Source organism: Melanotaenia boesemani, chromosome 20 (genome assembly GCF_017639745.1).
Source record: "Melanotaenia boesemani isolate fMelBoe1 chromosome 20, fMelBoe1.pri, whole genome shotgun sequence".
Lineage (NCBI taxonomy): Eukaryota > Metazoa > Chordata > Actinopteri > Atheriniformes > Melanotaeniidae > Melanotaenia > Melanotaenia boesemani.
Window position 1 is genome coordinate 18,084,916 of NC_055701.1, and position 17,976 is coordinate 18,102,891.

Consider the following 17,976-nt stretch of genomic DNA (forward strand, 5'->3'; position numbering starts at 1 on the left):
GACAATAAACTGGTTTGGATTCAGAACAATATACTATACTATATACTTTTTTTTTTTTTTTTTTTTTAACTTATCTTGCTTTTAATCATTTTAATGTAATTTATTATTTTATTGTGATTATGTGTTGATTATGTGTTGATGCCTTTTACTATTCTAAATATCTGTAATGTCTTTGTTTTATGTAAAGCACTTTGAATTGTCCTGTACATGAAATGTGCTATACAAATAAACTGCCTTGCCTTGCCTTGCCTTACACTTCAGCTTCCTGGTCCATCAGGATACCTTACGCTTGTGTGTTTGTGTGTCACATATATAAGTCATAGGACCCTTAGTAATAACACCCTGAGGCTCAGATGAGATAAGCTGGTCAACACGCTAAGGTGGGAGAGTGAGATTGCATGAAAAAAAAAGGTGTGAATTTGCTGTGTGTTTATGGCCAGCAGGCAAACTCCTGACTGTGTTCGAGTAAAGGTGTATGTGTGTGAGGGAGAGTGTATTCTGGCCAAGTTACACACCCAGCTTATTCTTTCTAAAGAAATCCAAATAAGAAGCTAATTCCCTTTTCACTTTTAAGCGTAATTTAATTTAAACTATTTTTGAAAAGGTTAGGGCTACATTTCTTTTGTTCCTAGTCAGGTGCAGACGCTGGCTAGCTGGTGCTGAATTTCTGAAATCTGATGTTTTTTTGTTAGTTTTTTTGAGTGCATTGTATAACAGAGCGAGGTCCTAAAGCAAAGCTGAATAGGTGAGTCGATTCCCTCTCTATATTAATTTAAACAAGTGTATAGGCATTACTGAGTGCATTATTGTTTCAGTTGCGCAGTAACTTTATTATACATGAACATTTTTCTCCATACCTGTCTGTTATTGGCCAGGTTGTATGGACAATCCATGAACTGCTGCAGGGTGCACCCTGACCAGTCGGACCCCTCGTAGCACGAAGGCAGCTCCTCTGGTGTTGGGGTTCGTCCATCACACATGTGCAAAGACGTTTTCCATGTGGCTCCCCGTTGCACGTGCCGCCACTCGCTGAGGTAGCGAGACACGGGGTCCCTCAGCAGAGTGATGTAGTAGAACTTCCTGTTTAGCAGAAAGAAGGAATGGAGGTGGGAAAAGGGAGCAAAGGGGTGGGGAAGAGAAGAAAGACGTGCATTAAAATTAAACTTAATTGCACAAGAAAATTCAAACCATTTTAACCTTTCACTTTGTAAAATCAAACAGTTTGTATATATCAAGGTACCACGAAGATGAGATAAGTTGGTAAAAAATTGTTAACAAGAACACATGTAGTTCTTCAGCTGACCATGTGGTGGCACTGTTTGCAATGGTTTACAGCAGCAGTTCATAGGACATCCGCCTCAGTCAGGGCAAGAGACTAAGATTGTCAGACAGAGCACATTATTATTTGCATTTACCTGAAGCAGCTCAGTGATGCACAGAAGAGAACTGGGAAGAAGAGTGGAAGTGAAACTTTAAATGAATGGTAAAGAAGAGGAGGAGAGGAACTAGAGTTGATTTGTAAGGCTGAGGATAAAATCAGTGTTGAGGCCACACTGTGCAGAAAAAGAAAACGCTGGCATAAGCACATCTCCCTCTGCGACACACATAACCAAGCTGCAAACATCCTCACATCTCAGACTCCGCCATGAACACACACATAGCAAACATCCTTCCGATCACTTGACACTGGCACCAAGTATTAGGTCTGCCTCTGAGAGATGACTCATGCCGCATCTGAGATTTGGATGGGACTGTTTCTGTGGTGTCTGTGTGTGTGTGTGTGTGTGTGTATGTGTGTAAACAAATGGTGCATAGCACAGTTCAATGTCTCTCTAGAGGGGACACTCCCACTTGAGCGGAGACCTTTCCAAGCCTTCACACTCCAACTAATTACTGCAGTCTAATCAATCAACACATCCTCATTAACCGCACACACATACAACCAACGTGCGCCTGCCTATGTGTGACTACGTGCTTGCAGCGTGCCTGAGAGCGATGGCATGGATTTGTCTGGGCAATGAATGTGCGCCGACTGTGGAAAACACACAGAGGTGCATACACTGCCCTCCTCTCCTGCTTGCAACACATCAGAGGAATGTTTGTAAAGGGAATTTTGTGTGCTGACGGGACTTCACAAAAATCGCCTGGTTTACACAAGCCGCCTCCCATACACATACAGTCTCTCTGCTTTCATTGCTAAATCTTTGGCTTCGCACTACAAAGCTTGCCCGGTGAGAGAAGAGAGGTTGCTGGGTGGACACAAAGCTCAGAGTGTCACACAAACAGTTGCAGTGCCCTCCCAAAAATCCAGCAGCAGTAGGGAGATCCTGAACAACAAAGCGACTAAACCCCTAAATCTAGCAACAGTGAAGAGATCCTGGACAGCAAGATGACTCCAAAACAAATTTCATCTGGCAACACCAGCAGAACAAAACATCCCCACCCTGATTTAGCTGCAGCACAGACTGATCTCTGCAAATGAAACAAATCAAGTAGCAGCAGGGGGATCATGCACAATAAAAGGACTAAACCTTCAAATCTAGTGGCATCTGGGAGATCCCAAGCAACAAACCAAACAAACCCTCAATCCTAGTACAGCAGGGGGTGGTGGTGAGGGGATTCTAAAACTCGAAATCTCATCAACCTAAACCGAAAGTCTCATCCTACCCCTCCCCAGTCTAATCAAAAACAGAGGAGAGGCTGAGTCGAACTGGAGCCTACAGAAGACCGAAGTACATTATGGAGATGCCTATGATGACATTATCAGGATTCCTAACACTCCCCAGAGTGCAAGTGTGTGTTTGTGTGCGAATGTGTGAGCCTGCTGTATGTTTCTGAGTAAGAATACGCCTATTAAATCAGTGATGACATTTTCCTCCTCTTGGCTTCAATTCTGCAGAAAAAATAAATAAATAAATAAATAAATACACAGCACTGTTTGGGCCCCGGTATACAGACTGGAATGAGGGAGAAAGAAAAGGGTAAAAAACAGGAGGGAGAGCTAAAAAGAAAAAAGTAAGGATCACAGGGGAGAAAGAGGGAGGTGGGAAAAGCGGAAGAGAATTTCAATTAGTTTTCTAATACTGTGAAAGCAGTAAGGGCCCCAAGCCCAAGTGATTTATCAAAGTTATGGCTCTCGCTATAATGAAGGCTCAGGCATATTACCAAGCAAAATAAATAAATAACATGCACACAAACAGGAAGCAACACACACAGAAAGCCACACATATGACCATGCAAGGAACCAAAGTAAATGATCTTAAATGACATGGCTCCCTGTCGTGTCTGCTGGGTCAAACAGACTAAAAAACTGGTGCCTGGGAGACTTTCGTGCCTTAAAGCCTAAATGTCTGGCTGTGGAGTCAGATGCTTCGGTAAGCACACATTTCCTCACTCTCCAACAAATCCACTCCTCTTTACACACACACATTCCTTGCCTTCGAGGTGACAGCATTACAGCTGATATTTTTTCCCCCACAGGTGATGTTTCTTATAGCTGAAGCACTTGTCAAATTAACTTCAAAGCTAATATGAACCAGTCGGTCTCTCACTGTCCAGGTTTAGGAACATCATCCTCCGGTTGAAAGCAGGAATTTGGAGTCTGGACACAACACCCTGAAGGGCCCTCTAGCAGACTACATTTACGTGCTGTACATTTTTCATAAAATCTTCAAGAAATGGAAGTATACCTTCAACAAGGCAGCTGGGGAAAAAATTGTACTTATCAAACATGGCAACTGATTCTTTTAATTGTGCATTCTACGGGACAGAGGGTGCATCAATCAAGCTAAAAGAAAAGAAAGAAAATCAAATCAAACTGGCTGGAAGTGCACCATGAAGGCAACTAGCTGCCTGACTGACAAAGCCAAAGCAAGCCAAAACAAAAAAAAAAAAAAAAAAAAAAAAGAACACACTACACAATATTTCCCTCATCTCTCTATTTGAAGACTTCTTGCCCTTCTTTTCACACCATTTCTCATACACATTTTCATCTTTCTATGTGCTGCAGAGAAGTGAGAATGAGACGCTTGCAGGCTTTTTCCACCTTGTCAAGACTATAAATATTGCCCGAATATATAGGAACTGTGAATATTTCTAACTTCATGTCATTTAAAAAGAAAAATAAATTATTGAAATATTTGCAGCTTCAACACAAAATTGCCAGGATCAGCCTTTTTATGACAATTTAGCTCAGACTCTTTCACGAATGTGTTCATGTGAGGCTGCTGAGCGTTATCAAGAGGAAACACACAGTGCCTGGTCTTGTTATGGTCCCCGAGAGTCTGGAGAAAATGACTCTGCTTCCTGTGGGTCACAAATCACCACTTTTACCTTCTCTCTTTAACCTCACTTCCCTTCTGCTTAAATCTCTCACTTTTTGTCATTAATCTTCTTTTAGTCCTTTTCTTCCTCTTGCATCCTACTCCAATCTGTTCTACCCTCTGGATGTTGATTTGCAATTTTAGATGTTTTAATTAACAATTGTCAATTAAGAGTTTCATTTTTCCTCCACAAGGGAAGCAACAGGAGAGCAAAGAAATGGTGGCAAAACACAAGAGACAAATCAATTTTTTTCCTCATTAAAGAATGTAAGAAAAAGCCTAATTTAAATATAAGGTTATGGTTCGCAGTATGATTTACAAATGCACACACTCACATAAACACCCAGACACACAAACAGAGACGCCAACTGCACCCTGCTGTGCAGAGCAGCTATGATTTATTAATAGTCCACGGATGTTTGCTGAAACCAGATCCGCTCAACAACACGGTCTCTTCCTACCTAAAAATGGAATCTAGACCCAATCAACTTCGGAGCAAAAAACATGAAAAGAAAAATAAACACAACAGATTTATGGAAACAGGTTTGTCACCTCATGAGCAAGAGTTCAAACACACAGCAGGGAGAGCAAAAGTGCCAGGATTAAACAGCATTTAAAAAAACACAAAAGACATTTACGCTAGCAGCTACAAATTAATTGTTAAAGTTAGGCTGTTGGTTATTTTTATTCACCTAATTTAGAAATTTCTACATTTATTCACTTTCAGAAAAAAATGTATTTTTCTAACTTTGCATTTGTTTGAACTGAATAAAGTTCAGCAGAAAAACAAATAATTGATAGAATATAAAAAATAAGATACCACCTTTCCACCAAAGCAGCACTGGTTCTGGAATTAACAAGACCAGCTAAAAATTTTAATCAATATCATGTTAATTCAAGAGAAAACAGCAAGAACGCTTCACAGTGGATGAGAAGTTGAAGCACACGAGCTCAGTAATGTTTTCATCACCAGTAAAATTCACAATCATTTTGTTACTTGAATTATTACTCCAAGTGTTTTGAGCTTTGATTAAAAATCTGAATTTGGTATCATCTCAGCAAAAGAAGCCGATTTCAGGCTTGTAGGTGCTTTGTTAAAGTAGTGAACCGAATCCAAAACAAACCACTTTGTTCTCCTTATTTTATGAAGTTTTTGACATTTTTCAAGCCTTACATTTGGTATTTTCATCATCTGGTGTCCAGTCATTAAAGGTGCTACTCTAAAAATCTGAATTTTGCATTATCTCAGCAAGAAGCTGAACGTAGCAAACACCAACACGTTATTTTGGGGATCGTGACTCAGAAAGTTTGGGAACCACTGGTCTAAAAGAGTAATTCAGTGAAATTTGTGGGGACACAGTGCTATTTAATTGGGAATGAGGTCCAGCTTTAAAGGTGTTTTAGCCATACAGCCTGTCAAAGCCTCAAAAGACAAACTGAATCCTGATTAGCCACTTGCAATGAAGTCATGGGGAGAAACTCTTTCTGCTGTTCTCTGTTGAACTCATGCTGTTGTCTCAGGATCCAGCATGAGTTCAACAGAGAACAGCAGAAAGGGTTTTTCAATTTCTGACCAGCGGCTGGCCTTATGATCCTTCTCCTGAGTCACAGAGGACTAAAGAAAGTTTGTTACAACTTTTCTTCCTCTATACAGACTGATGACCAAACTCTCTCCCTCTGTCATCTTGGTTTCATCTGAACTAAACACCACAATTTGACGGGTGGTTAGGGAGTAAGGGATGCATTGGCTTTACATCACAAGACAAACTAAGGCTATTGCAGTGCAAAATGCAACAAAATAACCACTTTATCTTTATTATTTTTTCTTTTTTTCTTAACAGTCAGAAAGCAAAATCATAACTGAAAACAGATTGATGGACCAGGTCTAATTCAAGGGTAGTAGCTGGATGTCATTGCATGTTTTTGGCTTACTGCATCATTGCTAGATACCATAAAGTGGCTACAATCCATCACTGGGTCTGAGTTAGAGGGTTGGCTACTGAGAAAAAGAAACAAATTGAAAATCGAATTTATTATATTGCATCCTCTTGCAGAGAAACCAGACCTCCCAAAGGGGATCATTTTCTTCCCGAGTAGACAGGCACAGCATAAAAAGCAACGATTAAATCCTTTAACTAACAATGAAACTCATATAACAGCAAAAGACAGACAATTGTACATCTCTAAAGAGAATATGACAGACCTCCTTTAAATATCTAATTTATACAACAGTGTGGACTAAAAGTCTGGCAAAGATTTACATTAAAATGTAGATGTATTAATAATATTAACATGCAAACACAACAACCGGGAGAAAATATGTAATTGTCACCATGACTAGACTGTTCTTGTATTTTTTATAATCCCTTTTTTTCCTTTCTTTTTATATTTAGCACTGAAGCACAAGAGTTCTATGAAGTGTGACCCAATCCAGCGAAATTAAAAAGAATTAGAATATGATTCCAAGTAAGACCCAACCCTAACCTGTGACGTTTGTGGATATCTGCACTTCCAGGGAAAGCCCTCGTAAGCCTAGCATGTGCCCCTCCTCTGTACGCGGAGAAAGGAATGGACCCAAGGAATGTACTGGCTGATATAAACTATTTGCCATTACACACACTGACACAGACCTAAAACAACGGGTTGTCTGGTTGGATGTGACTAGAAACAGACTCATTAGGGAACTAACAGGCTTCAGGATACAGACAAGTGGACCAGACTGAAAATGTCCCATTTACATCTCAGTGTTTGAGAAGATGACCTCTCAAGACTAAACTTCTCCCCCTGGCCTTTCTTCTACTCCTGCCCTTCTCTGCACGGCATTTGTCATTTCGTCCCATGTATCCTGGGCACTCTGGCCAATAATGACGCACAGAGACAGACAGAAATAGACCCTCCAGCTCAGAAAACCTCTGCAGACATCTTCTCTGTTTGGCCTGGCTCACTCACCACTCTCTTTGTTAGTTGATCAATAACAGCCTCAGGACTCAGACAGGCTGCCTTGGCAATTTGGACTTTAAACACAGAAGACATATGAGAGACGGGGTCAAAAGAAAACAAAGGGTAAGGGGAAAGGGGAGTAACAGGACACAGTGCTGGAGTGAGAGGACATGGATGGGGCATGTGGGAATGAACCTAGACATCTAAGAGTGTGAGGTTACATATGAGGATGCTTGCAGAAATTCTCTATTCTATTTCAGCAAAGAGAAGTCAGCTTGTGCCAAGAAGTTAAGTTTTTCTAAATATAAATATATATATAAAAAAAGGCCCAGTTTAGTTCCAGCTGATTTACACCGTTCAGCTGCAGTTCTTAAAACCACCTGCCTCACATCATTTAGGTCCCCCTCAGGCTGCCAAACTGCTTTACCCTGCTTAGGCCAGAACCCCACGAGTCCTCTGAGGGTTCACTCTGTTATCAGGCCCCTAGACATCTTTAACACATCCTCAAAATCCTGTAAGCTGTAAGGTGGAGCCAGCACGGATCGAACTTGCTTTTCCAACACTTCTCAGAGATGCTCAATCAGACTGAGACTTGGAAAACCAAGTGAGAGGTTTGATACATGTCCAAACATCCAAACATGAATACATGGACTTAGGCATTACTCAGCTTCCCTCAGGTTGTGCCCCTCTCAGCACATACAACCAGCCATCAACAGAAAACATGAATCATCAGACCAGGCAACCTCGTCGGCTGCTTCATAGTTACGTACTGATGCTTATGTGACTGCTGTCGGCACTTCCTGCAGCAAAGGGGGGTCCGCATGAGCAGCATAATCACAATCTGGCCTGCAAAATGCACAACAAATGGTCTTCCCCCTGTGCAATTAAGCCAGAATGAGCATCCGACATCCAAGACCTTGGTCTCTGGTTTGCTGGTTGTAACACTTTAGGTACAAATCACTGCATGCTGGAAGCAGCCCGCTTCCTATGGCCCAGTCATCTAGTCACCACAATTCAGATAACAAAGAATTTGCACACCCAGTTTTCCTGCTTCAAACATATCAACTTCAAGAACAGACAGTTGGCTCGGTACTTAAAATTTTCACACTTGACAGAAGCAAATGTAGTAAAATAACCACTGAGCCACTGATTAGTGTAGGCGAGTTGTCATTTTAAGAGCAAAAACTGAATATTTTCCACAAGTAGCCTCAGTTCGGGAGATTAGGCTAACTGAATACTAACTGCATTGGTCTTCAATTAGCTTGGTGATGATTGGCAAAAACATGAATTTATAAAAATTGATGAAGTATAATCTAGTCCACAGATCAGAAGATTGTAATAAGAGTCATATCAAGTTGGAGTTTAATTAGCAACAAATCTATTGATTCTTTGGGTCAGAAAATAAATCCCAGACACAGAAACCATTTAATTTTGGTCAGACTGAGAATATTCAGTGTCCCTGCAGGCAAAAGTATTGGGATGGGCACCTCGGTCTCTCCATGTGAGGTGTTCTTAACCAAAAAATGCAAGTTGGCAGTGGAGGTGTAAGTTGCCATGCGACCATAATGAAAGGAGTGTGTGAACACTTAGCTTATGCCATCAGTGCAAAATAATGCACAGTTCACTGCATTTTAGCAAGAAGCTATCCTCTCCACGATTACAAGACAATAAGGAGAAGAATGCACTGGATGGAAGTGAAGCCCACGGCTTACGAAGTTGGATGTTGCAGTTTAGGAATGTACAAAAACAAAGAGGGCAGGAGAGAGAGACAGGGGAGGGAATCCCCCGAGTGCAAAGCTTCAGCAGGAATGTACAACCGCCTGTTCTCTCATGTAACTTGACTGGCAATAACCCAGATAACTGTCTAACACAGAGACAGCAAGTGAGAGAGGGGGAGGAAAAAAGATGGATTTGCTGACGGGAACTGTTGGAAGACAAGGAGGGCTTCACAAGTAATCACTGATCATTTTTTATGGTGTTACAGTTTAAAATTAAGCATGCCTGAAATAGCTGAAAAATATGACAACATGATTTATATATCACCAGGTGAGATACATTTTTCAACTGTCAGAGGTTTTACCATAAGATTTTTAATGGAAACGATGTGTTAATTAATTAACTATTTCATTATCTTCTGTATAATCTATACACGTGTTTAACCTTCCCCAAAGCTATCTATATCTTTCCTGTTATAATACAAAGGTGTGTGCATCATTAATACTGGGAATGCACAATTATACTGACATACATTTGGTAGAATCTGATAAGGATTTTTAATGATAACGCAAATATGATAATCTTAAGATTGCTTATCTTTCAGATATTTCTCTACAATAATAAAGTCAAAGAAGTAGTTTTTACTGAAGGCCTGAAATTGTTTTGACATCAAAGAGCAGCTATACGTGAGAATGTAAAAGTACACATCAGAGGGACGGGGACATTTTGTGGACTTTAGTCTGTCGGCTCCATAAAGTCTCTGTTTGATCCGACTGAGCCAGAGTCTTACATAAAAGGGAATTGTTTGGAGAGTTTTCAGCAAACAGGTGAACTTATTGACACCTGAAAAGCACAAACCTCTGTGGACGAACAATTAAAGTAAATTAACACTAAGGTTGCAACAAAACAGGCGAGTCCTGATGTGAGCAAAGAGAATTGGGTTTTAAGTGCAAGCTGTTTTATTTTAATTGTGTCTTGCCCTTTGCATTGCTCTACTAAAGAGTCCATCATTCACCTGTAAGGTGCCACATCAGGAACAAATTAAGACTACTGAAATGTCAAAGGAGGATATATCCTTGCTGAGCCCAGTTATTGATCTGACCACCAACAAGCTGGTGCACACAACAGAACTTTGGAAATAACTATTCAATCACAGCAAAACTCGTTCATCTAAATCTATTTGTCAATAGCCTGTGGTGGTGACGCATCACATTTAGCTCCAATCTGCTGTTAAAATAATAATATGACATAGAAATAGGAAAAGTCAAGTATAACCTAATCCAACTATCTTTGACATGTTGGAAGCCCCTTATAGGCTGAGGAGATCCAGCGTGTTGTAAACCTTGATGTGCCGATTACCACCCTCAGGAGCTTAAGTCCAACTGGGACAGTTGACAGTCCAGTGGGTTGCTAGGTCACACGCACACACACACACACACACACACACGACTTTCCATCTCAGTCAAATGAAAAGTGGTCCTCTCAACTTCCTACACAGGTTTCTTGTTTGTCATACTAGAGCATCCCAGACAGTGAAGAATATAGATCGCCCATCAATTTCCCTTTCATTCTCTGACAAAAAAAAAAAAAAAAAAGTCTCTTCATTGTCTTGATATTCACCAACTTTGCCATAAAACTACATATCCAGACAATCAAAACATTGCAAAATATTTCATTCCTGGATTTAATATTTATTGTAATGCCACAAAAGAAAGGAGTTTGAGAAGAACAGTGTATTCGCCCTTCTTCATAAGAGTAAATTACTCCCTAGAAAATTTAGTTTGTCTTTGTTTTGAAGACAAAATATGATACATTTTACATATTATTTGCTAGCTTTGCCTCTAGGTCATAGCTGTGTCCCAAAGTAATAAAGAAGTGAGTTTTAACTAAATTTGGTGCACACAAGAATACAATTACAGGAAAAGAGTGTGAGAAATGACTTTGAGTTATATGATGCTAAAAATGAATTAAATAAATAGAAAATGTAGGTTAAGCTGACTGAAGAAAAAAAGAAATCCAATAAAACTATCTGTCAGTGTCATGAAGTCAAGACAAATCATTATGAATATGAGTGTGAGCACAGTAGAAATGAAAATATGCTCCTCAAAGTCCCTTTTCTGCTGTTTTGAAGAGGGGGAGCAAAAAGCAAAAAGGGTGGAAGTGGAGCGAGCTGTAGGTTGTTCAAGGTAACACAAACCAACCTGATACCCCTGTATGTGTGTGAGTGGCCCCTTCCACCCATCATGCTCATACACCTCCTGATACTGAGGTCAGAGCAATCACTTTGCTAATATGCTGATACATGAGTATGCTGCACAACCACACCCGATCCCAATTCACACACACACCTGTGCTATGACATAATCTCAGACATATGAGGTGATGTCAGATTATTGATATGTCCCAAAAGCTTACTTACTTTCACGAGGAGAAATCACTAAGGGGAAAAAAAGAAGAAATGGAAGAAGAGAAGAAGGAGGAGACGTGACGCAGAGTTTGGGGGCAATTAAAAGTCTGGGTAACGAGGCTAATGTGTAGACAGGTGGCCCCATTACAGAAGCAGCCAAGCACACTCATTAACACACTCAACACACAAAACCTCCCCTCTGGCTGGGATTACCGTGTGCCCGAGTGTGTTTATATGCGTGCGTGACCCCCCTGTTTCCCTGTTAATCAGTCGTCACATATGAGACTGGCGGCAACAGGGAGTTTCTGTGAGTGTGCATTGTGTCTGAGTGCGTGACTTGAGGCGAGTGTGTGAAATCGGAGAGATAAGGCAGTTAACATCCCCCCCCACACACACCCTCTGCTTGCCCAGTGCAGTCCCACCAACACACACAGATACCAACCCACTTCAACAGGGGTTTTAGTCACCTCTCTGCTCCTGCATTACATCTGTATACGCATGCGTGTAAAAGTAGGCATTTGAGTACATGCAAAAACAGGATAATGAGATCTTGCAGAGCCAGTAACTGTGGTGGAGAGCATGTGTGAGCCTTCAAGAGAAGAAAAAAAGACAGCACTAGGATTTTCTCTTTCTTTTGAAGAAAACTCTTTCAAGGTAGTGTCAACTGTTTGCTCGGGAAAGAAAAAACAGATTCCCTGTAATTATGCAGACATAGGTGATAGTTCACTTCTACCTCGAGAGCTCAGCAGATCTACATGTGGAGGACAAAAAAAGTATGAAACAGGAGAAACACATGATGATAACTGACTTGTGGCATTCTTGAAAAAGAAATGTCATGAAAATAAAGAGTTTAGCTAGGAAATGGCCTGAGATAGTGAGCTAAAACAATAAAGAGGGGGTGTGGTGGTAAAGCCAAGCGAGGAAACTGACTTGCTGATGGTTAGAAGAGGCTAGTGGTATTTGTGGTGTGTGTGTGCAGGGGGAAAGGTCTGTATATCAATAGGGTAGTACTGCTTGATAACAGGAAATTGCAAAATGAAATCACTGTTTAAAGTTTTGATGACACTATGTCAGTTTATTTATCTGGGATAAATAAACTTTGATGCTGTGATGTTTTCTCATACGAAGCTCCACTCTGTTTAACTTTTTAGCTTTTGTTATAATAACGCTAGTAGCTGTGTTTTGGCTAATGCTAGATTTCAGTAGCTCTTCTATTTTTAATAAAACCATTGTGTGTTTGTGTTAGTGGTGTCCTTCAGTAACTGTGGACCGCTGTCTGACATCCTCAGTCCTGATATCCATGCTAGCAGATATGAGGTAATTAGGACTCGCAGTATCGGTGGTGCCACAAGATGGTGCGACACACTGAACAGTTGCTAGATTCGGCTATAGCTCCTTCTGGTTGTGATGTAGGTGGCAGTAGATATTTAACACATTCCTCCTGGTGATTGGCACAAGTATCCAGCATGTCTTGCAAAGTACCTGTGTTTGTAATGTGTCATCTCTTTGGCAACCAAAATAGATACAAATAGTTCCTCTTGTTACCTTCCACCATCACACCGCCCACTCCGTGTGCTCTATTGCTGCAGCCATTAGCACCTACATGGAGACTCCAGGACAGAATGAGTCCATTTGTTTTGCCATTGATACACAGTACATGAACGTACAACAGTTTTTGGAACAATCTCACATCACTTCCTTAAATTATGGAAATAGGCACTACTATTTATTGCAATTTAGGCAGTTCTTTCAATGTGTATATCACGCAGGGTAATATCACACTGAAGTAAAATTTTCTTTATATTGTTCAGCCGTACAATAGAGCTTGTATCCAGTGGATGGTATTATGTTTTGACAGAGAAAGGAAAGGAAAAGGGGGTTGGTGGGGCGATCAGAAATCCAGTCTCTCAGTGAGTCTGCCGGGCCTGGAGACAGGCCTGAAGTTGGATTTTTGCTGTCCAGGCCATGAGCCACAACCTCACTCCAGGAAACAGAACAGGGGACAATTGGCTCTTTAAGAGTGAAGGGAGAAGTGTGAAGGGAGGGGTGCATATGAGGTATGTATATGTGTGTGTATATGAGGGGTCCTCTAAGCCCAATTAAGCCTGACTGCATGTCAGAAGGCTGTGCCAAACATGCCCCACCTGTTTAGAGAGGGCCAAGGGGCTAATGAGCAATGCCTGGAGGGAGGGTAAAGCATGAGTGAGACAGAGGGGAAAATGGGAGAGAATTCCAAGGAATTAAAGAATAATCATGACATTCCCCATTTTTTTTCCTTCTCTCTCTCCCTCTCTCTCTCTCATTATGCAGCTACAACTTGGAAGACACACACAGTGTCAAAAGGATTTCACAGCTAAAATTAGCCTTTGTTATCATACACAACCATAAATTACAGCAAAATACTCATGATAAAACACACACCCGTACACTGAGCGTCTAATCAGACAGAGAAAAACAAGCATCCAAGAAAATTAAAACCAGAAATGGCCGGTGAGGCAGGAGACCAGGAGGAAGAAGGGGCCATAATGAAATAATAGGAGCCAAATATTGTGCAACAGAAGCAACAACAGTTTTCGAGACAGAATGCCTCTGTGTTGGGAATGTGTGTGTTTCTGCGTGAGACTGTGTGTGAGTTTGGGTTGAAAGAAGCCCATTGTCTAGCAGTGTAACTCAAGCTCACAGCTCCAGATTTGACTCCAATGAGCTATGAGGCTGTGGCATCCTTCCTTCTCCCCCTCTTTCTGTCCTTCTTTCAGTCCGGTCAGACTCAGGCTAATCTTAAAGGAACAGTTTGACATTTTGGGAGATATAACTATTTGCTATCTTGCTCAGAGATGAGAGGCGAATACCGCTCTCGTTTATGTCAGATTTATGATACAGTTTAAAGCCTTTGTTTAGTGCAAAGTCTGACCATGGAGCAAGTCCAACTGTGTCAGAGAAACTTTTCAAGTCTTCTTATCTATGATTATATCAGCCGACCTTATAGTGTGCTACTACTGATAGCTTTGTTACATTGGTAACAAGAAAAAAAAAGCATAAAGTGGTTATTTTATAAGGCTACATTTTGTGTTACTTATGTAACTTCCAAGAAATTACTCATCAGATTAACTCCTATGAAATCACAACTTCTAATGTTTTAGAATTTGGTTTTTGTGTTGATTATTTAAGCTGAAATGCAAATAAGCTTTAGTTCTGTTTCATTTTACCAGAACTAAATTATGCTAACCAGCTGCCACCTGTAGAATTACTCTTATTATGCTACTATAATAAAGGTCTCCTCATAACTCTTGTCCAGATGAAGCAACTACCAACTAAACATCTGACCAATGGCTTTAAACACATACATACACATTCAGGTGACCTGAGTTTTTGTTTAATGGATTTTAATTGCTTATTTTATTTTTCACATCAGATCACATGAGCACATATATGCATACTTTCCACACACATGCAGAATTGACTGGCAGCTGCTAACCCCGAGATTAAGGCCAGTGTGACAGACGTGATTTCAGGCTACATCTGTGACAAAGAGAGAACGAAAGCAGAACAAACAAACTGAGAGCAACATGCAGCTAGCATACACTGAGCAGCAAATTGTTACTGGCTAGAGGACAGAAAAAAAAAAAAAAAAAAAAAAACAACAACAAGAGGAGGGGGAAAAATGAGGAAGAGGAAAAGCAGCAGAGCCACGCACCATCTGTTGGGTGCATATTGACTGTGTATTTAGAGGATCGAAAGCTAGTTAATTCTGCACAAAATCCAGCATAGAGGGCCGGAGAAAAGACCTAGATGCTGCTGTCAAGTAATCTTTTAAGAGAAATTAGAAAAAGAAGAAGATGAGAAGAAGAGTGCGTGGGGAGGGATTCCATGCCCTTTATGAAGATCAGGTCTTAAGTTGAAAAGAGGAACGAAACAGATGTGTTTGCATTTAATACTAGCAAGCTTTTAGTACAGGAACCTGGCCTTTGGTCATAGCTAAAATTGAATTAGATCTCCATTTAGTCTGCCACAAACAGCTCTGCACCGCCAGCGCATGTCCTTTACTCTCAGCCTCGTCTTTTCTTTTCTCTCATCTTCCTCTTCTCTTCTCCTTATGCTTCTACAAATGACACCGAAGATAATTGAAAAGCCTGCTCTGTCTGCTTTAAAACTTCAAACCTGCGTTTTAAGAAAGGCATGAAAAAGGGGAGGCAGAGAGATAGAAGAAGGACTGAAAAAGTAAAGAAGACAGGGGGGATTTTTTGGCGGGCTCAGCTTCTCATTGATATGACAGTATGATTTTCTGGGCTCTGCTGTGAAGCAGCTTAAGAGGGCATCCCACTATTATAAGGCCTGTGACATCTAGCCTCTCTAGCTCTTCTTCACCTATCCTTATGTGTCCATGTGATTGAAAGCTGGTGCATGTCTGGCTCTAAGTACATGTAGTACACTGTGTGTGTGTGTGTGTGTGTGTGCGCATCCATCCGAGGCAGGCGCTCCCCTGAGTTTCCAATCTTGGATCACATGTGGAGGGAATGTGGAGCTGGAGCAGCTGTCGGCCTGGCAACGCTTTTCGTCAACCAAGCAGGATAGAAACTTAGCAACATCAACACCTCGACATTCAGCGCAGCAGAAGGCCGACTGCATGCGGGGAGTTTGTTTCAGCTGCAGGAACCACTCATGTTGTCAGTAACTATTAAGCATTCAGCTGTGGACACCACCCAGAGTGATTTTGCAGGAATTCAGAAACATTACAAGTGTAAATTCTGGTATTTGAAACATTTTTACATCAATAAAGCATTCCCTGAATCAATTTAGAGTCTGGGCTCTATCTAAATCCACAGCACCTTTTAAAATTTGTGCCACCTGATTGGATTTAGCATAAAAATCCACTCATGTGCCTTAAACAACTAAAAAAGCACAAGGTGGCTGTTCTACCTGAACATAATGTGGCTAAGCTCTGGGATTTTCTTGAAATGGAAGATAAATAAAATGGTAAAACACCAAGTGGAAGGCAAGAAATATACATCACCACTGACAGGTTTATTTTACCATTTAAATTTAAAGTAAACACAGGCCAAGGGTGAGAGAAAAAGCACTCTCACTAGAGAGGCAAGAAAAATGAATATAACGTCTCCAAATATTTCCTTTAATAGTCATGTAATAGTCTAGTTAATCACATCACGGTAAGCAGACTGCATTCCACCTTGGGTTGGGAACTGGATTTTTACGCCTGGGTGCTGCGCTTTGCAGTAGATATTTGTCAATGAAAAGTCTACACGAGTATAATAGTAGTATCAGTGTGTGTGAATGTGTGACAGCACATCCTACCCTCTCCAAAACCAACAATACAAGATTTTGTCTCATTGCAAGATATTAAAGACTGAGTGGGTGGAGTGTGATATGTAATTATATTCATATGCTCAGCGAGAAGAGACAAGCACAGACTGGTGCACAAGCACAGTGATAAAGAGGGAGAATCAGGGCGAATCCGAGAGAATCCCAAACAAATCCTTGGATAAGATGCTGTGGCAGGGGGTACAACAAGGAAAAAAAAAAAAAAAAGAGGAAAAAAAAAATTGGCGAGGGTAGACTGTGCACTGAGGTCACAGTTAGAGTTCATATGTTTATGTGCTGGTGAGTTGGGTAGGGATAAACTCACAAGAGACGATGAGTCAGGGAAAAATATACCATGCAAATGAGGCTCCTCCATATGGTGAGTCAACAGAGTGCTCACCACACACACACACACAAATGCAGAAACATGTCTACACTTAAGAGCCAAATGCTCTTCCTCATTTTCATGCTAAATCTGCAAAGCCTTATAACAGCTATCTCTGCTCAGTCTGTGAGGAAGAAACAGGAAAGAGATGAGAGAAAAAAAAAAGAAAAACAGAATGCGAGGACAAGAGACGGATCTGAAGAGAAGTGGCAGACGCTCAGTAGCGAAAATAAGAGAAACAGGCCAAACTTGTCTTCTGCTCCTCCTGATTAGCATTCAGTGGGATCTGGAGGAAACAGTTAGCAGTCTGGCCCTTATCAGAGCCTGCCTGCACACCTCCCACACTGGGTCACCGTGCTGAAAGCTCACCGTGTCTTTTTCCAGTGTCTTCTTCTCACCGCCTATTATCTGTTAATCCGCCCACGCTGGTTCATCCCAGTGTAACAAGAAACATTACTAACTGCTGAAAAAGACCAACCTTAAGAGAAATAGGAAAGTTAATCGCTCCAAAAAGCCTGCAGGACAAATATGTTTTTATCTAGCCTACGCCATGTTGTCTTACCCAACAGCAGAGCCCATCTACCTACACAATGCTTTAGAGAGTGAACCTGAGAATTTGCAACTTGTGTCTGGTGGGGTGGTGATGGGGATAATAGAAAAATAAGCAGTACTGAAGGAGTAAACCATAGGCTTCTGCACAAGTCTGGCCTAGTTCAGCAGGGAGAATGTGCCAAAGTGATGCTGCTGTAACAGAGGGATTTTACCAAACCTGAACTTTATTTGGTTGTGTTTAACCGCAAGTGTGCTACCAGCAGCTGGCAAGAGCTTCTAACTTGCAAACACAAATCCTTGTAAAAAAAAAGTAAATAAAACCATCTGTGAAAGTTGGA

General features: G+C 41.0%; 1 protein-coding gene across 1 annotated transcript in view; it reads right to left on the minus strand.

The window, feature by feature from the left end:
* hs6st1a (heparan sulfate 6-O-sulfotransferase 1a) overlaps positions 1-17,976 on the minus strand; it is a 53,774-nt gene that overhangs the window by 5,271 nt on the left and 30,527 nt on the right. Inside the window, exon 2 of the mRNA XM_041971197.1 lies at positions 858-1,080. Coding sequence (XP_041827131.1) covers positions 858-1,080 — 223 coding nt within the window. The remainder of the gene's footprint in view (positions 1-857; positions 1,081-17,976) is intronic.